Below are 15,218 nucleotides of genomic sequence, written 5' to 3' on the forward strand. Positions count from 1 at the left end.
TATTAACACTTACATGTTACACAGACTTCCCTTACACAGACTTCCCTATAAACCATCTTCATGTGGCTCAAAAACATGATCAGTGGTGTGGAAAAAACAGCCACCACTCTGTTTACTTCATATTTCGGACAAATATTCAGGGCTGGGCTCAAAAAGAAGCTGTAAGCTTCCTGTGCTACAAAACGTTTGGAGAATTTCTGGAGTTCCCTTCCTCCAGACGTCTGTCTCACACACATGCAGGCGTGTTTATGCACAATATCCCTTCCCCCCTCTCGGTATGTAGCTACAATTATTCCAAACATCACAGTTAGGGTATTAGCATCTTCGCTTCCCTAGCCTACTACTTGCTTGACTTAACTCTAATCAGTCCAAAGCAAGCTGCTCTAATTCTTAGCTGGATCCTGAGTCATCAGGAATCATTTGCAGCCTGTACTTCACCCAGGCGTTCCCTCTGTAGACGCCCGCACAGTCCACTGTAACACCTGATGCCATTTGAAGTCCAGCACTTTGTCACGTACTTTTCCTCCATCACACATGCTGAAGCCCAGTCAGTCTTGGGGTGTCCTTTTCACCTTTTCTTTCTTATTTTCCATTTTCATGTGGCTCCCTGTTTCTTTGCCTTGCTCCCCATGTGTAGCACAAATGAGTCCTACTTATTTGCCTCTCCAAATCTCCTCTGACTTGGATTGAACTGATTTTCTGTTCAAAAATGGAAACTCCAGGGACTATTGTGATTGCCCAGATTGCACTGTAGATGGTATAACAGCACATGTCATCCCACCATATATCAGAAATATTAATTCCCCTAGCACTTGCGCCTTGGTATGTTTTAACTTTGCCTCTGGCCAGCACTAGAGATCCAATTGAAGATAATTCAGTTGCTCAGGGAGCTGAATTGGCTACCTTTTCAATCCGTTTTCATGTTGTACAGGGCTAGAGTGAACTCAGATGAATAGGAGAATGACTGTGAATAGGAGAATAAAAATACGGGTAGTGCAGAAGCTTCAGTTAACACTTAACTGCCACAGGCACTACAAATACAGATGATTTGGGGCACAGCCCTTCACATGCCTCCCCAAACAAAACTGTACACGTGTACCTGCTTGATGGTGGGATTAAAAAGCCATTTTGGGGTTTGTTTCTTCACAGGGCTCATGTTGTGACTCACATCTGTGAAGCAACACCTTATGCGAGGCAGCTGGTGGCATGTAAAGCTGCTGGGGAAAGGGGGAGTCTTCCATGGCATAGGACCCTGTAAAATAGCCACAAGGTTGCGAGATTTATGAAGCCAGAACCTCAGTCACACGACAGCTGCTTTGTGCTGTTTTGTTGGCACAAAGCAGTCTGAGAGCTGGCTTACCTGGCCAGTGGAGAATTCCTCCAATGTGAGTGACTCTTGGGTTGGTCTAGAGCAGTGGTCCCCAAACTTTTATGTCACTCCCCGCCCCTTACCCGTAATGTAATCTTCCCATGCCCCCTCAAGGAGCCGGGGCTGGAAGCGGAGTCGCTGCTGGAGCCAGGAGCCACAGCTGGGAATGGGGCCAGAAGCGGGAGCTGCGGCCAGCGCTGGGGCCGGGTCGCGGTTGGGGTCAAGAGCTGAAGCTGGGGCTGGGGCTGGAGCGGAGCTGTCGGCAGAGCAGAGCTGGGTGGCACTCGCTCCCCGGCATCCCCCAGGCCTGGTCCGGCCCCACTTTGCCCCCTGAATGTTCCTGCAAGTCCCTCTAGGTGGGCGCACCCCCACAGTTTTGGGACCACCTGTCTAGAGCCATGTGATATCACCTACACCATTCCCCTGCCAGCTCCAGTGGTGTGGCAGGGAGAAGGGCCTGGCTCTGGTTTCTTTGTGCCTGACTAACCCTAGCTTCAGGAATGGTGTTTGCGGGTGGTCTAACTTACACCCAGGAACTGCTCGGGGATCCGGGGATATAAAGGTTGTGTCAAACACCCCCACACCTTTGGGCTGTACTGAGGACTCTTCAGCCACATCCCAAGACTGGGGCCACAGCAATCTCTTTTTCTCACGTCCCCCAACCTTCTCCCCAAATACAGTGAAAGTAAAAAAGAGGAAAAGAGAAAAGACCAGAAGGGGTGAATGGAGAGAGCAGGGTGGAGCAGGGGGCATGCTTCCCATGTCTGGTATTTGATTGCAGACTGTTTGAATCCTGTCATACTGTGGAGGCTGCAGTATATCACTGGTGTCATGAATTCATGAGTCTGTAGAAATGCCCGAGCACCATAACAAGCCCTGATATTTTCCTAACTACTTTGTGGTGGCAACAGCTTCCCTTTCCCCCAGCCCCTTATGTTCTAGAGTTTCAGTGAAAGCTGCTCCTTGCACCAATAGACAAGGAGTGTTCTGTGGGTCCAGAATATTACACATCAGGCTATCTCCAGGTCGTTGCTGCTTTGCAGCCATGTCAGCCCTTCTGTCCCCACTGCTGTAGCCCTTGTCCATGCTTGCTCATCTCTCATCTTGACTGTTACTGTCTCCTCTCCAGCCTCTTCACTTCTTCCCATTGACCCCTCCAGCCAATCCAAAAGGTTTCCATTCTCTCCTTTCCTCCTTATCTTTCTCTGCCTTGTTCACTCCCCCCATCCTACTCATTGATATGCTGTTTTCTATGGCATGGCAGTCAAGTTCCTCACCTTCAAAGCCTTACACACTCTAGTCCCCATCTGCTGAGCACATCTTTACTCTTGGTTCTTCCCATTGCCTCTCTTGCTCTTATCACCGCTCCAGATTCTCCTCATTGTTCCCTTCATCTCCTTTCCCCATGCCTGGCTTTGTTCCATCATTCACGTGGCCCTCTACATTTGGAACATTTTGTCTCCCTGTCTCCTTGTTCAGATCACTCACTGCTTCCAGAATCCTCCCTACCTTGTTCTCTCAGAGAATCTTTTCACACCTCACCTCACTGTCCTCATGTCTTGTCTTGTTCACCTTGTCTAAGAGCCTGAAAGGAAGTCCACAGAAGTCCATAAGTAGGGCTCTACCAAATTCACTGTCCATTTTGGCCAATTTCACAGTCATAGGATTTTAAAAATAAGTTTCATGATTTCAGCTATTTTAATCTGAAATTTCATAATGTTGTAATTGTAGGGGTCGTAGCCCAAAAAGAAGTTTGCAGGGGGCAGGGTTGCAAGATTATTGTAGGAAGCCTAGTGGTACTGCTACACTTACTTCTGTGCTGCTGCTGGCTACAGGGTGGCCTTCAGAGCTGGGCAGCTGGAGAGTGGCAGCTGCTGGCCGGGATCCCAGCTCTGAAGGCAGAGCCGCTGCCAGCATCAGCACTGAGGTAAGGATGGTATGGTATTACCATCCTTAATTCTATGTTCCTGCCTGCAGAGCTGGACAGTCAGCAGCTGCTACTCTCTGGCCACCCAGCTCTGAAGGCAGCAGAGCAGAAGTAAAGGTGGCATGGTATAGTATTGCCACCCTTACTTCTGCACTGCCTTCAGAGCTGGGCACACAGCCAACAGCCACCACTCTCCAGCTGCCTAGCTCTGAAGGCAGCACAGAAGTAAGGGTGGCAATACCATGACCCCCCCCTAAAATAACCTTGCAACCCCCACGCAACTCCCTTTTGGGTCGGGGGGGCCAGATTTCACGGTTCATGACACATTTTTCATGGCTGTGAATTTGATAGGGCCCTATCAATAAGGAATCATGGGGATCAGCCCCTCAGGTGTCAGCTGCTCAGGTCAAGGAACACTGTATTAGTGTAATCATGATGATCTTTACCTTTCCAGGCACCAATATCCCAGTCTGATTTTTGACTAACGGATGTCTTTTACCCTTTCTCTTATGACTTGTACGTGAAGCTGGTGAAGTATTTCTACAATAGATTTTTGTGTAAAAAAAAAAAAAAAAAAAAAAAAAAAAAAAAAAAAATCACTGAGATGCTAAGTAAGCTGTAGTTGTGAGGTAGTCCTGCTTTATACACGCTGTGGGTCTAACTGGCACTGTTCTGACACAATTTCATTCCTGCAGTGCCAGCTCATTGCTTTAGATCAATGCTGTTCCAGTCTCTTCCCTGGCTCCCATTCCCCCCTCCCTTCTCCCCCTGCCCCCACCCTCCCATTAGCAATATGGGCTATACCTTTTTTATGCAGATGAAACAGGTTTGTTTCTCTCCTCCACCAGACCTTTCTGAAGCAATTTCATTCCTCGCCAGCCTGTCTGTCTGTAGGCTGCATGGCTCAGGCCTTTAAAATCAATACAGACACAACATGTGTGTGGTTGGGGCTCGTTGTAAGTTGCCTTTGTGCTAGTCCCCTGAGGTGGAAACAGAGGTGGTTTGAAATCTGGAGCTCAACATGGGCTTTACTTTACTCTTTGAGAAGTCTCTTTATTCCAGAGGTGGCTGGGTTGGTTGGTTATTTATTTTTCTATGTTCGGGATTATGCTCAGCTCTGACCGTTTTTTCCCCTGTTGTCTGACTTAAAAGCAGTAGCCCACTGTCTTTCTGATTAGGCTTCAGAAGAGCTGTAGTTTCTTAGATCACTGAGGCCATTACACTAACATTGTAGGAATCAATATTAAGGTGAAATGCTAACAGCTTCATTGAAAACATCCATCTGGAGGTGTGCATAGAACTGACCAAATGCTCCCCAGTATCATGTCCCAGCATCACTTGGTCTTGTGTAAAACCTGTGATGGAGTCTTTGGAGGCTGACTCTATTTGGGTTGTTCCAAAGCCTTGAGTAAGAACATGCAAGGAGATCTTTCCAGGAGATCATATGCTGCCTTTGCACACCTTCCTGATAAGGTAGGGTAGTGGCTCCAGCAGGCTCCAAGGACAGCACTTTTTGCTCACGCGGAAGTAATTCTTCCCGTTTGTGTGAGTAATTCCTCCATATCCCCTGTGTGGAGATGCAAAGCTTTTTGCTGTATCTGCCAGGCCAAGTGTATTTCATTAGTTCCAACTCAGCAAGATAAAAGGTAGAGAGAAGAGAAGTGTTCTGGGGGTGGCTGTTTTAGGAAAGTGTTAGGGATTAAGCATTATGTTGAATTGTTTTAAGTATAATCCATGATGATTTGTTCTGGGTTAATTTCTGAATATAATCCAGGATCAGGGAGATTTAGGGAAAAACCTACTTTGTGCATGTGCTGCCTTTTATTAGGGGGTTCAGAATCTGCCCCTTCACACTTCTTGCATGGAAGACTGCAGAATCATAGCCTTTTTTACAGCATTTGACTTGCTGAGCTGATGCTGTTCATTCAGTGATCCCTACCTACAGCACTGTCTAACCACATGTGGTCCTCTACAGCTGATTTTCAGCAGAACTAGGACCTTAATGTCAAACATACTCTGCTTCCAACATGCTGAGCTCTCTGGAAAATCTGACCCCTATACTGAGACTTTTTTAAAGCCTGAAGTTGTGGTCTGAATTCTATGCTGCCTGATCAGTTTTAGCTTGCTTATTTCTCCCAGTTTTTCCTAGGCCAGTGCACTTGGGTTCAGGAAGTACCATCGTTCAGTCACACACATGTGGTCCTATTTGGGTTCAGGTGCCTGCTCCATGGCTAGAGGTCTCCCATGTAGTGGAGCAGAGAGGAAATGGAGGCAGCGGAGCTGTCAGTTGTCTGTCTTGCTGCGGGAAGGAAAGTTATTGCCTCTTTACTGTTCCCAGCCACTCCTTTGTTCTCTCCTCCCTTTACTTCCTGTTGGTGCCGCCTCCTCATATCAGTGACACCACCCTCCCCACCCCATCCACTCTGTCATCTTGCTTGCTCCCACCTTGCTCTTCAAGGATTCAGGCAATCTTCCTGCCCAGTTCCAGGAAGTCCCCTGCTGCCTGCTGCCTCCCTGTTGTTTATGCATTGTGTGCACTGCACTGTGTGATTATTACCTGTGCTTTGCTCCTCACATTAGGTATGTTTTTAGTACAGACCGTAACAATTGTATTGGCTCAGGCAGACCTAGAGCTGTAAAGAATTTCCTGTTTTATTATTTTGGATAGTTTAAAAATATTGTTTTAAAGGAACAGTACATGAATGTGAATAACTGTTGTGAGTGCTGTGATGGATGGGTGAACTGGAGCTATGCTAAGGAGACCAGCACTGCACGGAGGTGTTGTGCCTGCATGGTACAGGAGCATACAGAATGCATCAGGGGAGCGAGAGGGTGCCTGCACATGAGTGGCAGTTATTACACCTATTCTACAGGTATTCCTCCCTTGGGTTCAGCCTGCTCCACAGAGGCTGAAGGCTGTGCATAGAAGGGTTGGAGCTGTGGTCATGTACATTAACATCATCTTTCTGGGATCAGTGCTTAGCACTGCTGGAGCACTAGAAACTCAGTTATGTTTGCCTCTTGCATAGATGCACTGGAAGAGGAAAGGAAATACCTGTACTTACCTCTAGCACACCTGCCCTTGACATCTATAATGGAGTAAAATATTACTTCAGATTAAGTACTGGTCATCCATGCCATGCTGATCAGCATGGTATCTGAGAGCCCAATCCAACCCTCATCTGAAGGGAGCCAAAGTTGTTATTGTCTGCCATTTTGTGGCTTTTGCAAAAGGAATTAGCTTGTGTCAGTGCAGTTCCTTGTGGACATCTGAAGCCTGCTACCAGAGCTAACAATCTCTGTAGTGAGTCCAGCAAGTTACGTGGCACAGAGATGAAGCTGCCATCTTACTTTTTGAGATGGTCTTCAGAACAAAGTTGAGGCATATTGTGGGGGATAGGAACAACCTGGCAAAGCTAGCTGTTATGCTACCTGCACTGTACCAGTTTTGGGAATAAACAGTGAGTCAGTTCTGCATCTTTCACAATCGCTAATTTTCTTCTTAAAAGAAATAAACAATGTCCATAAATGTAACATTCCCCAGTTCTTCCCAAACTCTGCTATTCATGGATTCCAATCAGTTCTGCTATGCAGGCTATAGATGACTTTCTGAAAACAAATACCTAACCATTTGTCAGTAACAAGCCAAAGGAGGGAACCATTCACCTCCCAGTCAGAGCAGTAACTGAAAGTAACAAAATCAAAGTATAAGAGCATTTAGGCAGCTCCTAATGCAGGTTGTTCTACATGTAAAGCTGAGCGCATCATTCTCTGAAAACACTGTAGAGAAGGCTACTGAAATCCAGACCTCCCGCACAGCCAGTCAACATTGCCTTTTGTACAATGGGGTAGCTGCTGTGATGTAGTGAAATTGCTAACATTTTAGACATAGATTTTCAATGAATTGGTTTTTCTCTCTTTTTCTAGGTTTGCTTTTTACTAGCTGATTCTCTGTAAGTGTTAAGCTGCTCATATTTTGGTGCATTGTGCTATGTGCTGAGAATTTTTATCAGCCGCCCTTGTGCTAGAATGTGGTGGAAATACAAATGTATCTGAAAAGCTGAGGTTATGTGCACAGAAGTACAAAGCATCAAAACGAACTGTTTTCAGGTGGACAGGAAGCAAACCAAAACTGAGTCTGCACCTCTGTGGGTTTCAGTATTTCAAACTGGCAAGGACTGAATGCATTATTGTATTATTATTAACATTAACTCTTGACCACACTGGTTTGTTAGTTTATTTGTATACAAATTACAATAAGAATATGCTACATAAAGTGGTTCTCATACTTTTCTTTTCATGGACCACTTGAAAATTGCTGAGGGTCTCGATGGATCACTAAATGATCTTTCTACATGTTGTTTGTACCGTTAGCTAACTATTGTAAAGCGCTTTGGATAAAAGTGCTATATAAAAAAACCTTAATAATAATTGGTTTTTTGTTCTACAAATAAAAGCACACAATTCGTATTTTAATATCAGTAGTCTTACCTTTCTAATGCGACGGATGTGCCCTCTCTTCCCCCGCTGCGAGCTGGGGCTGGAAAGGCGTGGGGGTCTCTCCTCAGCAGCCGCAGCCCTGGAGCTAGGGAAAGTTACCTCTTTCTCTGGCCGCCGCAGCCCTGCACTTCCCAAATTCCCCCCGCCCCCTCCCACGTGCATCTCACCTTACATGTGCGTCTTCTCTGGGGTCCGGGCACCTAATTAGTGGAGCCATGCCTGCGCAGCTCCACTAATTAGGTGGGTGGCCCTTCACTCTTTTGCGTGTGGCCACCCAGGCATGCACCTTAGAGGGGATCTATCCACAGACCTCCTGAATGGAGCTCGTGGACCACTGGTGGTCTGCAGACCACAGTTTGAGAACCTGTGCTACATAATTTTGAATGAAATGTGTGTGCTTTGCAAAAGTTTACTGAGTTGTCTTCAGCTACAAGTTCTGATCAAATGAAGAAAACATTAGAGTCAAAAGCATATACTGGAAAAACCTGGGATGTTATCTGTATTAAATGGTCTAGTTCTTAGGACAAGGCAGTGAGAGTCAAGACTTCTGGATTCTATTCCCAGCTCTGCCACAGATTCACATTAGCGCTTCAGACAAGTCACTGAACCTCTTTGTGTCTCATTTGACCCATTTGTAGAAGGGGGATAATATTTTCCAAGTTCACAAAAGAACTGTGTGATGTACAAGGGGAAAATGTGTTCGCTTGCTTGGATGTGGGAGTCCTGAAAAAGGTGCAGAACCACGGAATTTCTTCTTCACAGGGAGGACTGGCCACAAAGTGGCTGTGTAGAGGAACTCCACACCCTGTGTGTGCCATGGGTGTGGCCAGTGGATTCACAAACTTTGCAGATCCACTGACCAAAACCCCAGCATAGTGAGCTCTGGCCGCTATTGGGGGAATAGATCCCCCTGTGACAATCCTACCTGATATGATTTTGAGAAGAGATTGAAAATGTGATCCTTAGTTTTTGTAAAGAGCTTTGAGATCCATGGATAAAAGGTGCTGTAGAAGTGCAAAATATTATCCTGTATATCAACAATGGAAATGCTGCTAGTTGCAGCCTTAGGTTCTGGAGCAGACGGCAGGGAGAGAATCTTTATTATTCCCATACGAATGGAGATCAAGTGCTGGAAGTGACAAATTTAATTTTCAGTGGAAGGAGGTGGTGCTGGTTATTTACAAAGCCTCTGCAATTGTGTGGGAGGCCAACAGGGAATTAAGCGAAATGTAAAAATCAACAAAAATACAAACAAATGGCAATCCCAGATGTAGAATTTATGCTCAGATTTTTCATGTTGAACAAAGTTAAAGCAGAGTGCCTTTTAGCATTGGTTACTGAAAACAAAAATGCTGACTCTAAGCAGCTTGACACATGAGACAAACCCGTTTTAATTTATTTCCTATTGTAAGTTGTTTCCCTTTAGGTTTTAGTTCCGGCAGCAGCAAAAAGCAAAGACACACAACCTGTTGGAAATTGGACTTCAGCCTGTTAAAATAATAATAAAAAATGCAGTAAAATGCCCCTTTAAAATGCCACTTTATAAATATCTGCTGTTTGTTTGAAAGTAACTAACATTTATGTAGGCATAATAGAAAGGGTTTGATCCTGCAAACTTCCTGAGAATCCCCTGGAAGCCAGTATCCATATCCTAGCACATCCTACTCTAGTGATGAATACTTAGATTGTCTGCGTGTGTGTGAGTATATAAGTATTTACAACATGATATCTGATGGGACTTTGGTGTTAGTTTCTATGTACCACATGTGTGAGTAAGGATTGCAGGGTCAGCTTCCAGAAAGAAAGAATCCTCAATTTCATAAGCCATTGTATTTTCTTCACACAGATCAAACTGATGGATTTCATTGTAGGGAAGAGTGTCGGATCCTTGGTCACTCAGATAGATGCTGGATGCCCCGGAACTCTGTCCCCAGTCGTGCAAAATCCCCCGAGCATGGAAGGAATGTCATGGCACTGTCTATAGAAGCTACCACTGTGGATACAGAGTCTTACGAAGACTGTAGTACAAAAAGAACTTTTGCAACGTTTGGCAAAGATGGGAGTGAACCCCTGGTCGACGAGCGTATCGTCAGCCTGAAAGGCAAAAGAACAGTGGATCTGCCCATCTGCAGCCCAAAGGTAAATGGCGCAGTCCGTGAAGCGGGGAATGGCTGCGAAGCTGTGAGCCCCATCACGTCACCCCTTCATCTGAAGAGCCCCCTGTCTAGCAAACCTTCAGTATCATACAACATAATGCACTGCCCGGTAAATCGTGACCTGGAGCAATTTGTAAACAATGGCCCTTCTCGGCCCACCGAAGCAGAGCCTAGAGGGGCGGACAGTGAAAATATAATGCATGAAATTAACCCACTTCTGCAAGAATGTAGAGAAAAAGACTCACCAGGAGTGAAGAGACTAAAAGACATAGTACTCTAAATGGCACCATATAAAAAGGAGAACCAACGCTACTACAAGCGCATATTGTTTTTAATTGCTTACCAATGGTTCACAAATTGCTGTATTTAAGAGCTTTCCCTAAATGTATTGTTTATAAATGAAGCTATCGTTAATGTGACAATCCCACTTGTTTCAGCAACCAGCAGGGGTGTTCAGTTGAAGCAAATTAGCTTGTTTTTCTTTTGTCAGGGGTGGGGGTGAAGGTGAGACCAGTTCAGTTATAAAGAAGTATTATGTATGGAGTATTTTCAATTTATATATTTTTATATATCAAAACTCTCTATAATAAATTGCCATTCTTTGTAATGAATTGAATTGAAAACTCCTTATCCGGTCATCTTTAATAATCACCCTGATGTTTTTGTAGTCAATACAATTTAATGGCCATTTCTTGTGTACCACTGTTAAAAGAACAATTCAATGAGTTTTAATATTTGCCTAGCACAAGGCTATTTGTACTTTAAAATGTTGCTATTTTGCTGTGGACACCCCTGCATTAAGAATCCTTTTGCTATCACATGCTTATCTGTACTATTATCGTATTTGATATTGCAAATTACTGTATGTCTAGTGATGGCAAAAGGCTTTCAAGTTTTAAAAAACAGATATATTTAAAACTTGGGGAAACTGCTAATTTCAAAGCCAATGTTAGGAGTGTTCTCCGCCCATCTTACCCTCCAGCACCCCATACATCCTATACTTGTTTTCACAGTGCTATATAGATCATTGTGGAAAGTCATTTGGGGGATATTCTGCTGCCTAATTTGCAGTTATCTGATGCAGCGTGCTGAACGTTTTGAGATCCCGTGTGTGTGTGTGTGTGTGTGTGTGTGTGTGTGTAATGTCAAGGCACTGCATGGAAAAGCTTCTCCGCAAGTTATTAGTTCCCGGGTTTAGATCTTACCTGTCTCTAATCATCTCAAAGCGAAGGAATTGTTTAACAGATCTAAATTAGCATCTTGGTTAGACACACGCTTCCTGATTCAACATTTCCCAGTCATGATTACACTAAGTACCTGTGTGAGTGTATGTATCTCATCATGGGAGGGATTTTAGAGTGGTATTATTTATGTTTATCCTGCAACATAAATAGGTATAGAGTAAGCAATAGAAGGATATACGTGTAGGGACAGACAGGTGAAATGTAACACCACTAATAATCAAATTAATGTGCCTTCCATATGGAGAAGAAAAAAGAGACATTATTTTTTCTCATAATTTTATGTGGTTACAAATTTGCACATACAAAATTGATTTTTAAAAGAAAAAAGGCCATTTTAGCTACTTGAACAGCCATTTTGTAGAAAGGAGGGGAGCTGTAAAGATTTTAACAGCATTGTATATTCTGTGCTCTCCTGCACTACATAATAGTTCAGATTAGGTTTGAGTTGGGTGGGGTAGAGGATGATGGTTTGTTAATTAGTAACCCTTTATTTGACAGACTTTTCTACCAAAAAGAATATTCATTAGAGTGTAACAGTTCATTATGAGGGAGGGAAAAAATACAGATATTGCTAACATTTGCTCTGCCAATGAACTGAAAACAATGGTTTCCAGAGAAACAGTCTTCCTAGTACTAATGTATCTTGATAACATTCTCATTACTTTGATTTATTTAAATTAAAAATGTCATCAGGAAAAGAGCCTCCAATTGTTGTTGTCCTAGAAATCAAATAAGCTCCAGTCATTTCTTTTCTTTAGAGAAGGTGGATAAAATGAATATGGTTGAGTTTTTAACTACTCCAATTGGTACATAACCAGTAGGTCTTACGGATCCAGGAGTTTGAAAATAGTTTATCAAAAGGAACTTCTGATGAAATCACTAAAGTTTTCTTTATTGGTGTTGATTGCTACCTCATGCAGATGGAATCCCCTTAGTAGATGTGACTGCATCTGTCCCTCTAAAACTGAGCCATATTTCTTTTTTTTCCTTTAATTTTGAAGTTTGATTCATTTTTAAATGGTATGTTCTTTTTATTCTAGTTTTTCATATCTGGGGTGCTGTTCTGCTGTCATTAAAATATATATTTTTTGCAAGTGGATGTATTATATGAGCAATACAAGAAACAGGTTGGTTTTGGGGGAGTTTAAGTTACTGGACTGCCTGTAATATTAAGATGAGTATTTGTTCATTATGATGTTACCTGTATTTGCTAACTTCTGAGAGCTTTATTCAGAGAAAATTCATGTCCCTACTTACTGAGCCACAGAAGCTTCTTGAATATCTTTTTAACTGCAGAAATTCTCATTGATTGGCAGAAAATTGTTTATAGAAGGTGTGTGTGTGTGTGTGTGTGTGTGTGTGTGTGTGTGTGTGTGAGTGTGAGAGAGAGCAGTAACTCAGAATTAGTCTATAGTACTGTTCCCCCACCCTCCAACACGTATATTTTTCAGGCTCATATGGATAACTGATGGCAATCATGAAACTTTTGATATCGGGGCCTCTACTTAGGATACTCAAAGACTCTGGTTGCCTTAGGCTAGCTGACAAAATGGGTTGAAGTTTATATGAACCTTTTGCTGTCTCTTGGAGATCCCACAAAAAAGGCTTGGGTTTCTTCAAACTCCCAAGTTTTACTGCTTGGATTTTGTTACAAAATCCAGGAAGCTCATTAGTTTTGCACCAATTTCAGTGAAACTCTCCATCCAAGAGTTACCTTGAGATTTTGAATTTTCACACCCCCAAATGTAAACAAACCCAGGTGGGGATGTGTGTGTTGCAAATGGTGTGAACTGAACTTATCCGATCGCTTGATGCAACCTCTCCTGACTTGAAATGGGTGGGTGTTGTGCTGCATTAATGGTAGGTCATTTCCCTGAAATGAGCCATTCAAGTAACTTCACAAAAGGGAGCTGATAAGAAATAGCCAAAAGGCTTCCCTGAAGAGAGCCGAAGGCGTGACCCTTCACTGTGATGGGAGAGAGTCCCATTCCCCACCCCACAGCTCCATGTCTGCAACAAGTAGAAAACTATTTAGCCAAGAAGGTCATGTTCGGATCCAGGTCATAGATCCACCTTCTCTCCCCAAACATACACACATAAGTATGGCCCTACTTTAATGTAATCTGACTATGTGGCTGAGCTCTGGCTAAATTCCAGCACTGACTAACATCATGATTCCTGCTTTGGGTTATCTTGATCTAGCTCCACTGAATTCTCCCATTGGTTTCCCTGGGAGGTTGGATTGGGACTTAACTCCCCAAGCCAAATAATTTGCCCAGAAGGGCTTGCACATTATCTTCTATGGAACTGAGAGCAACACTCCATCAGGCAACACGGGAGAGAGGATAGCCAATCAGTGTGGATTCTCCTCCATCCACTACACTGTGCTATGAAAATTGGACCGTCCTATTCCTTTCCCACAGCCTTCCTTCTCCCCATCCAAGGAGAGACTAGGCGAGGGCCCCCTGTCATCTGACCTGGTGAATATAAAATGGACAGAAGAGTCCAGCTGTGGATTTCTACTGAACATGGGCCTCTGACTATTGAGCTGCCAGCACCAGCCTGGCACTGGGAGGAAAATAGATGCTAACTGAAAAGAAAAATAAAACATTTCTCTGATTTACCCATTAGAAACATTCCTTGCCACTAGAAAAAAAAATGCATCCCAGAAAATATGTGAAATATTTCTTTATTAAAAGGGAGTTTTAAGAGGTCAGTAAGCCTTACTGCCTCCAAGCAAACCATTTAAACAACAGTCTTTCCCATCCTGGCCTGTGCTGAAGCTTGGGATCTTGAGTGCCTAAGGCACCTCCATGACATTGTTATCACATGAGAAGAAAAACCAGGAGAGGGACTGAAAAAGGTTCATCGCCCACAGAGTTCTCTTCCAAATATTTCCTATTCCCACTTGGTTTCCATCTCTCATTTGAAATCAGTTCAGAGCTTCTGGCTGAGCTGTAATATTTTTAAAGTAGCTAAATTAACCACATCAAAATGTGAATGACCCAGGATGGTTTTTTTGGACAAGATGTAATGAAGCTCTCTTTAGAATTTGTATTGTTACCAAATTTGGCACAGGAAAATTGTTTGAATGTGATGTTTTCTCCCCAAATATTTCCTTCAGGCAAACTTGCTCTGCCTACCTATTTACACAGGGAAGTAAGAATGGTGTAGTAGTTTATACCACTTTAACAAGAGCCTGATTTCCAGAGGTGCCAATCATCCACAACCCAAAATGAAACCAATACTGCAGCACCTCTGGATTTCAGACCCCAAAGATACAGTCTATCAGTAAATTCATGACATGCTCTACTCAAAGTGTAATATTTACCTACTTGATAGAATATCTTTAGAAAATCCTTTCACAAGTGGAATTTTCTTTTCCTTGCATTGAAAACTTGCAGCACTGGTTTTATTTTTATGCTGATATATACAAGGGGGAATATGGGAGGGGAGGGTTATGGGAGGGTGGATTAATGGTTTAAAAAATAATCCATAAGCACTTAATGCATTGTCCTGATGAAGTTGTTGCGGTTATCCCTGTTTTACTGTGAAGCTGGAGATGGCCTGTGGATCACACATTGTGCAGAAGTGAATTACTTTTTTTCAAATAGGAAACAAGTTGCTTTTGTGAAGAACACACTGTCTGATTAATATGTTGAAATTACTCTTGGGGAAAAAAAACTAATTACGAATAGAAACACATTTGTCTGTCATTGGGGGAAATGGATGATCTTGTTGCTATAGCTGCTTTTGCCGCTACAGATAATCTTTTATCCAACTTACGAGGTGCATTTAACCTTAGCAGAAGAACCCAGCTAACTCTGTGGCAAGCCCTGGTGAAATGGATTCTTTACTGGCATCAGCTGATGTTCAGCTGATACGAGCTGGGATATAATCTTTAGTGACAAGAGCTGACCAAGTGCAAGCTAGTTTTCAGCAACAAATACCTCCTTGCACTATTCAAATGCTAAGGTATTGGTTGCAGAAGATCTTAAGTCTTAGAGCTACAAGCTTCTGTA

The 15,218-nt window shown here is 43.3% G+C and overlaps 1 protein-coding gene across 4 annotated transcripts in view; it reads left to right on the forward strand.

Annotated features, from left to right (window-relative positions):
• Positions 1–14,555, forward strand: part of PCDH19 (protocadherin 19) — a 107,273-nt gene extending 92,718 nt beyond the window's left edge. For 2 of the 4 annotated variants that reach the window (XM_038417045.2, XM_038417044.2), the window contains exon 5: positions 9,643–14,555. In XM_038417045.2, the coding sequence (XP_038272973.1) occupies positions 9,643–10,232 (590 nt within the window). In that variant the 3' untranslated portion in view covers positions 10,233–14,555. The remainder of the gene's footprint in view (positions 1–9,642) is intronic. The other 2 variants (XM_043492265.1, XM_038417046.2) reach the window with 2 other exon arrangements.
• The last annotated feature ends 663 nt before the right edge of the window (positions 14,556–15,218 follow it).

This window comes from Dermochelys coriacea, chromosome 9 (assembly GCF_009764565.3).
Source record: "Dermochelys coriacea isolate rDerCor1 chromosome 9, rDerCor1.pri.v4, whole genome shotgun sequence".
Taxonomy (NCBI): domain Eukaryota; kingdom Metazoa; phylum Chordata; order Testudines; family Dermochelyidae; genus Dermochelys; species Dermochelys coriacea.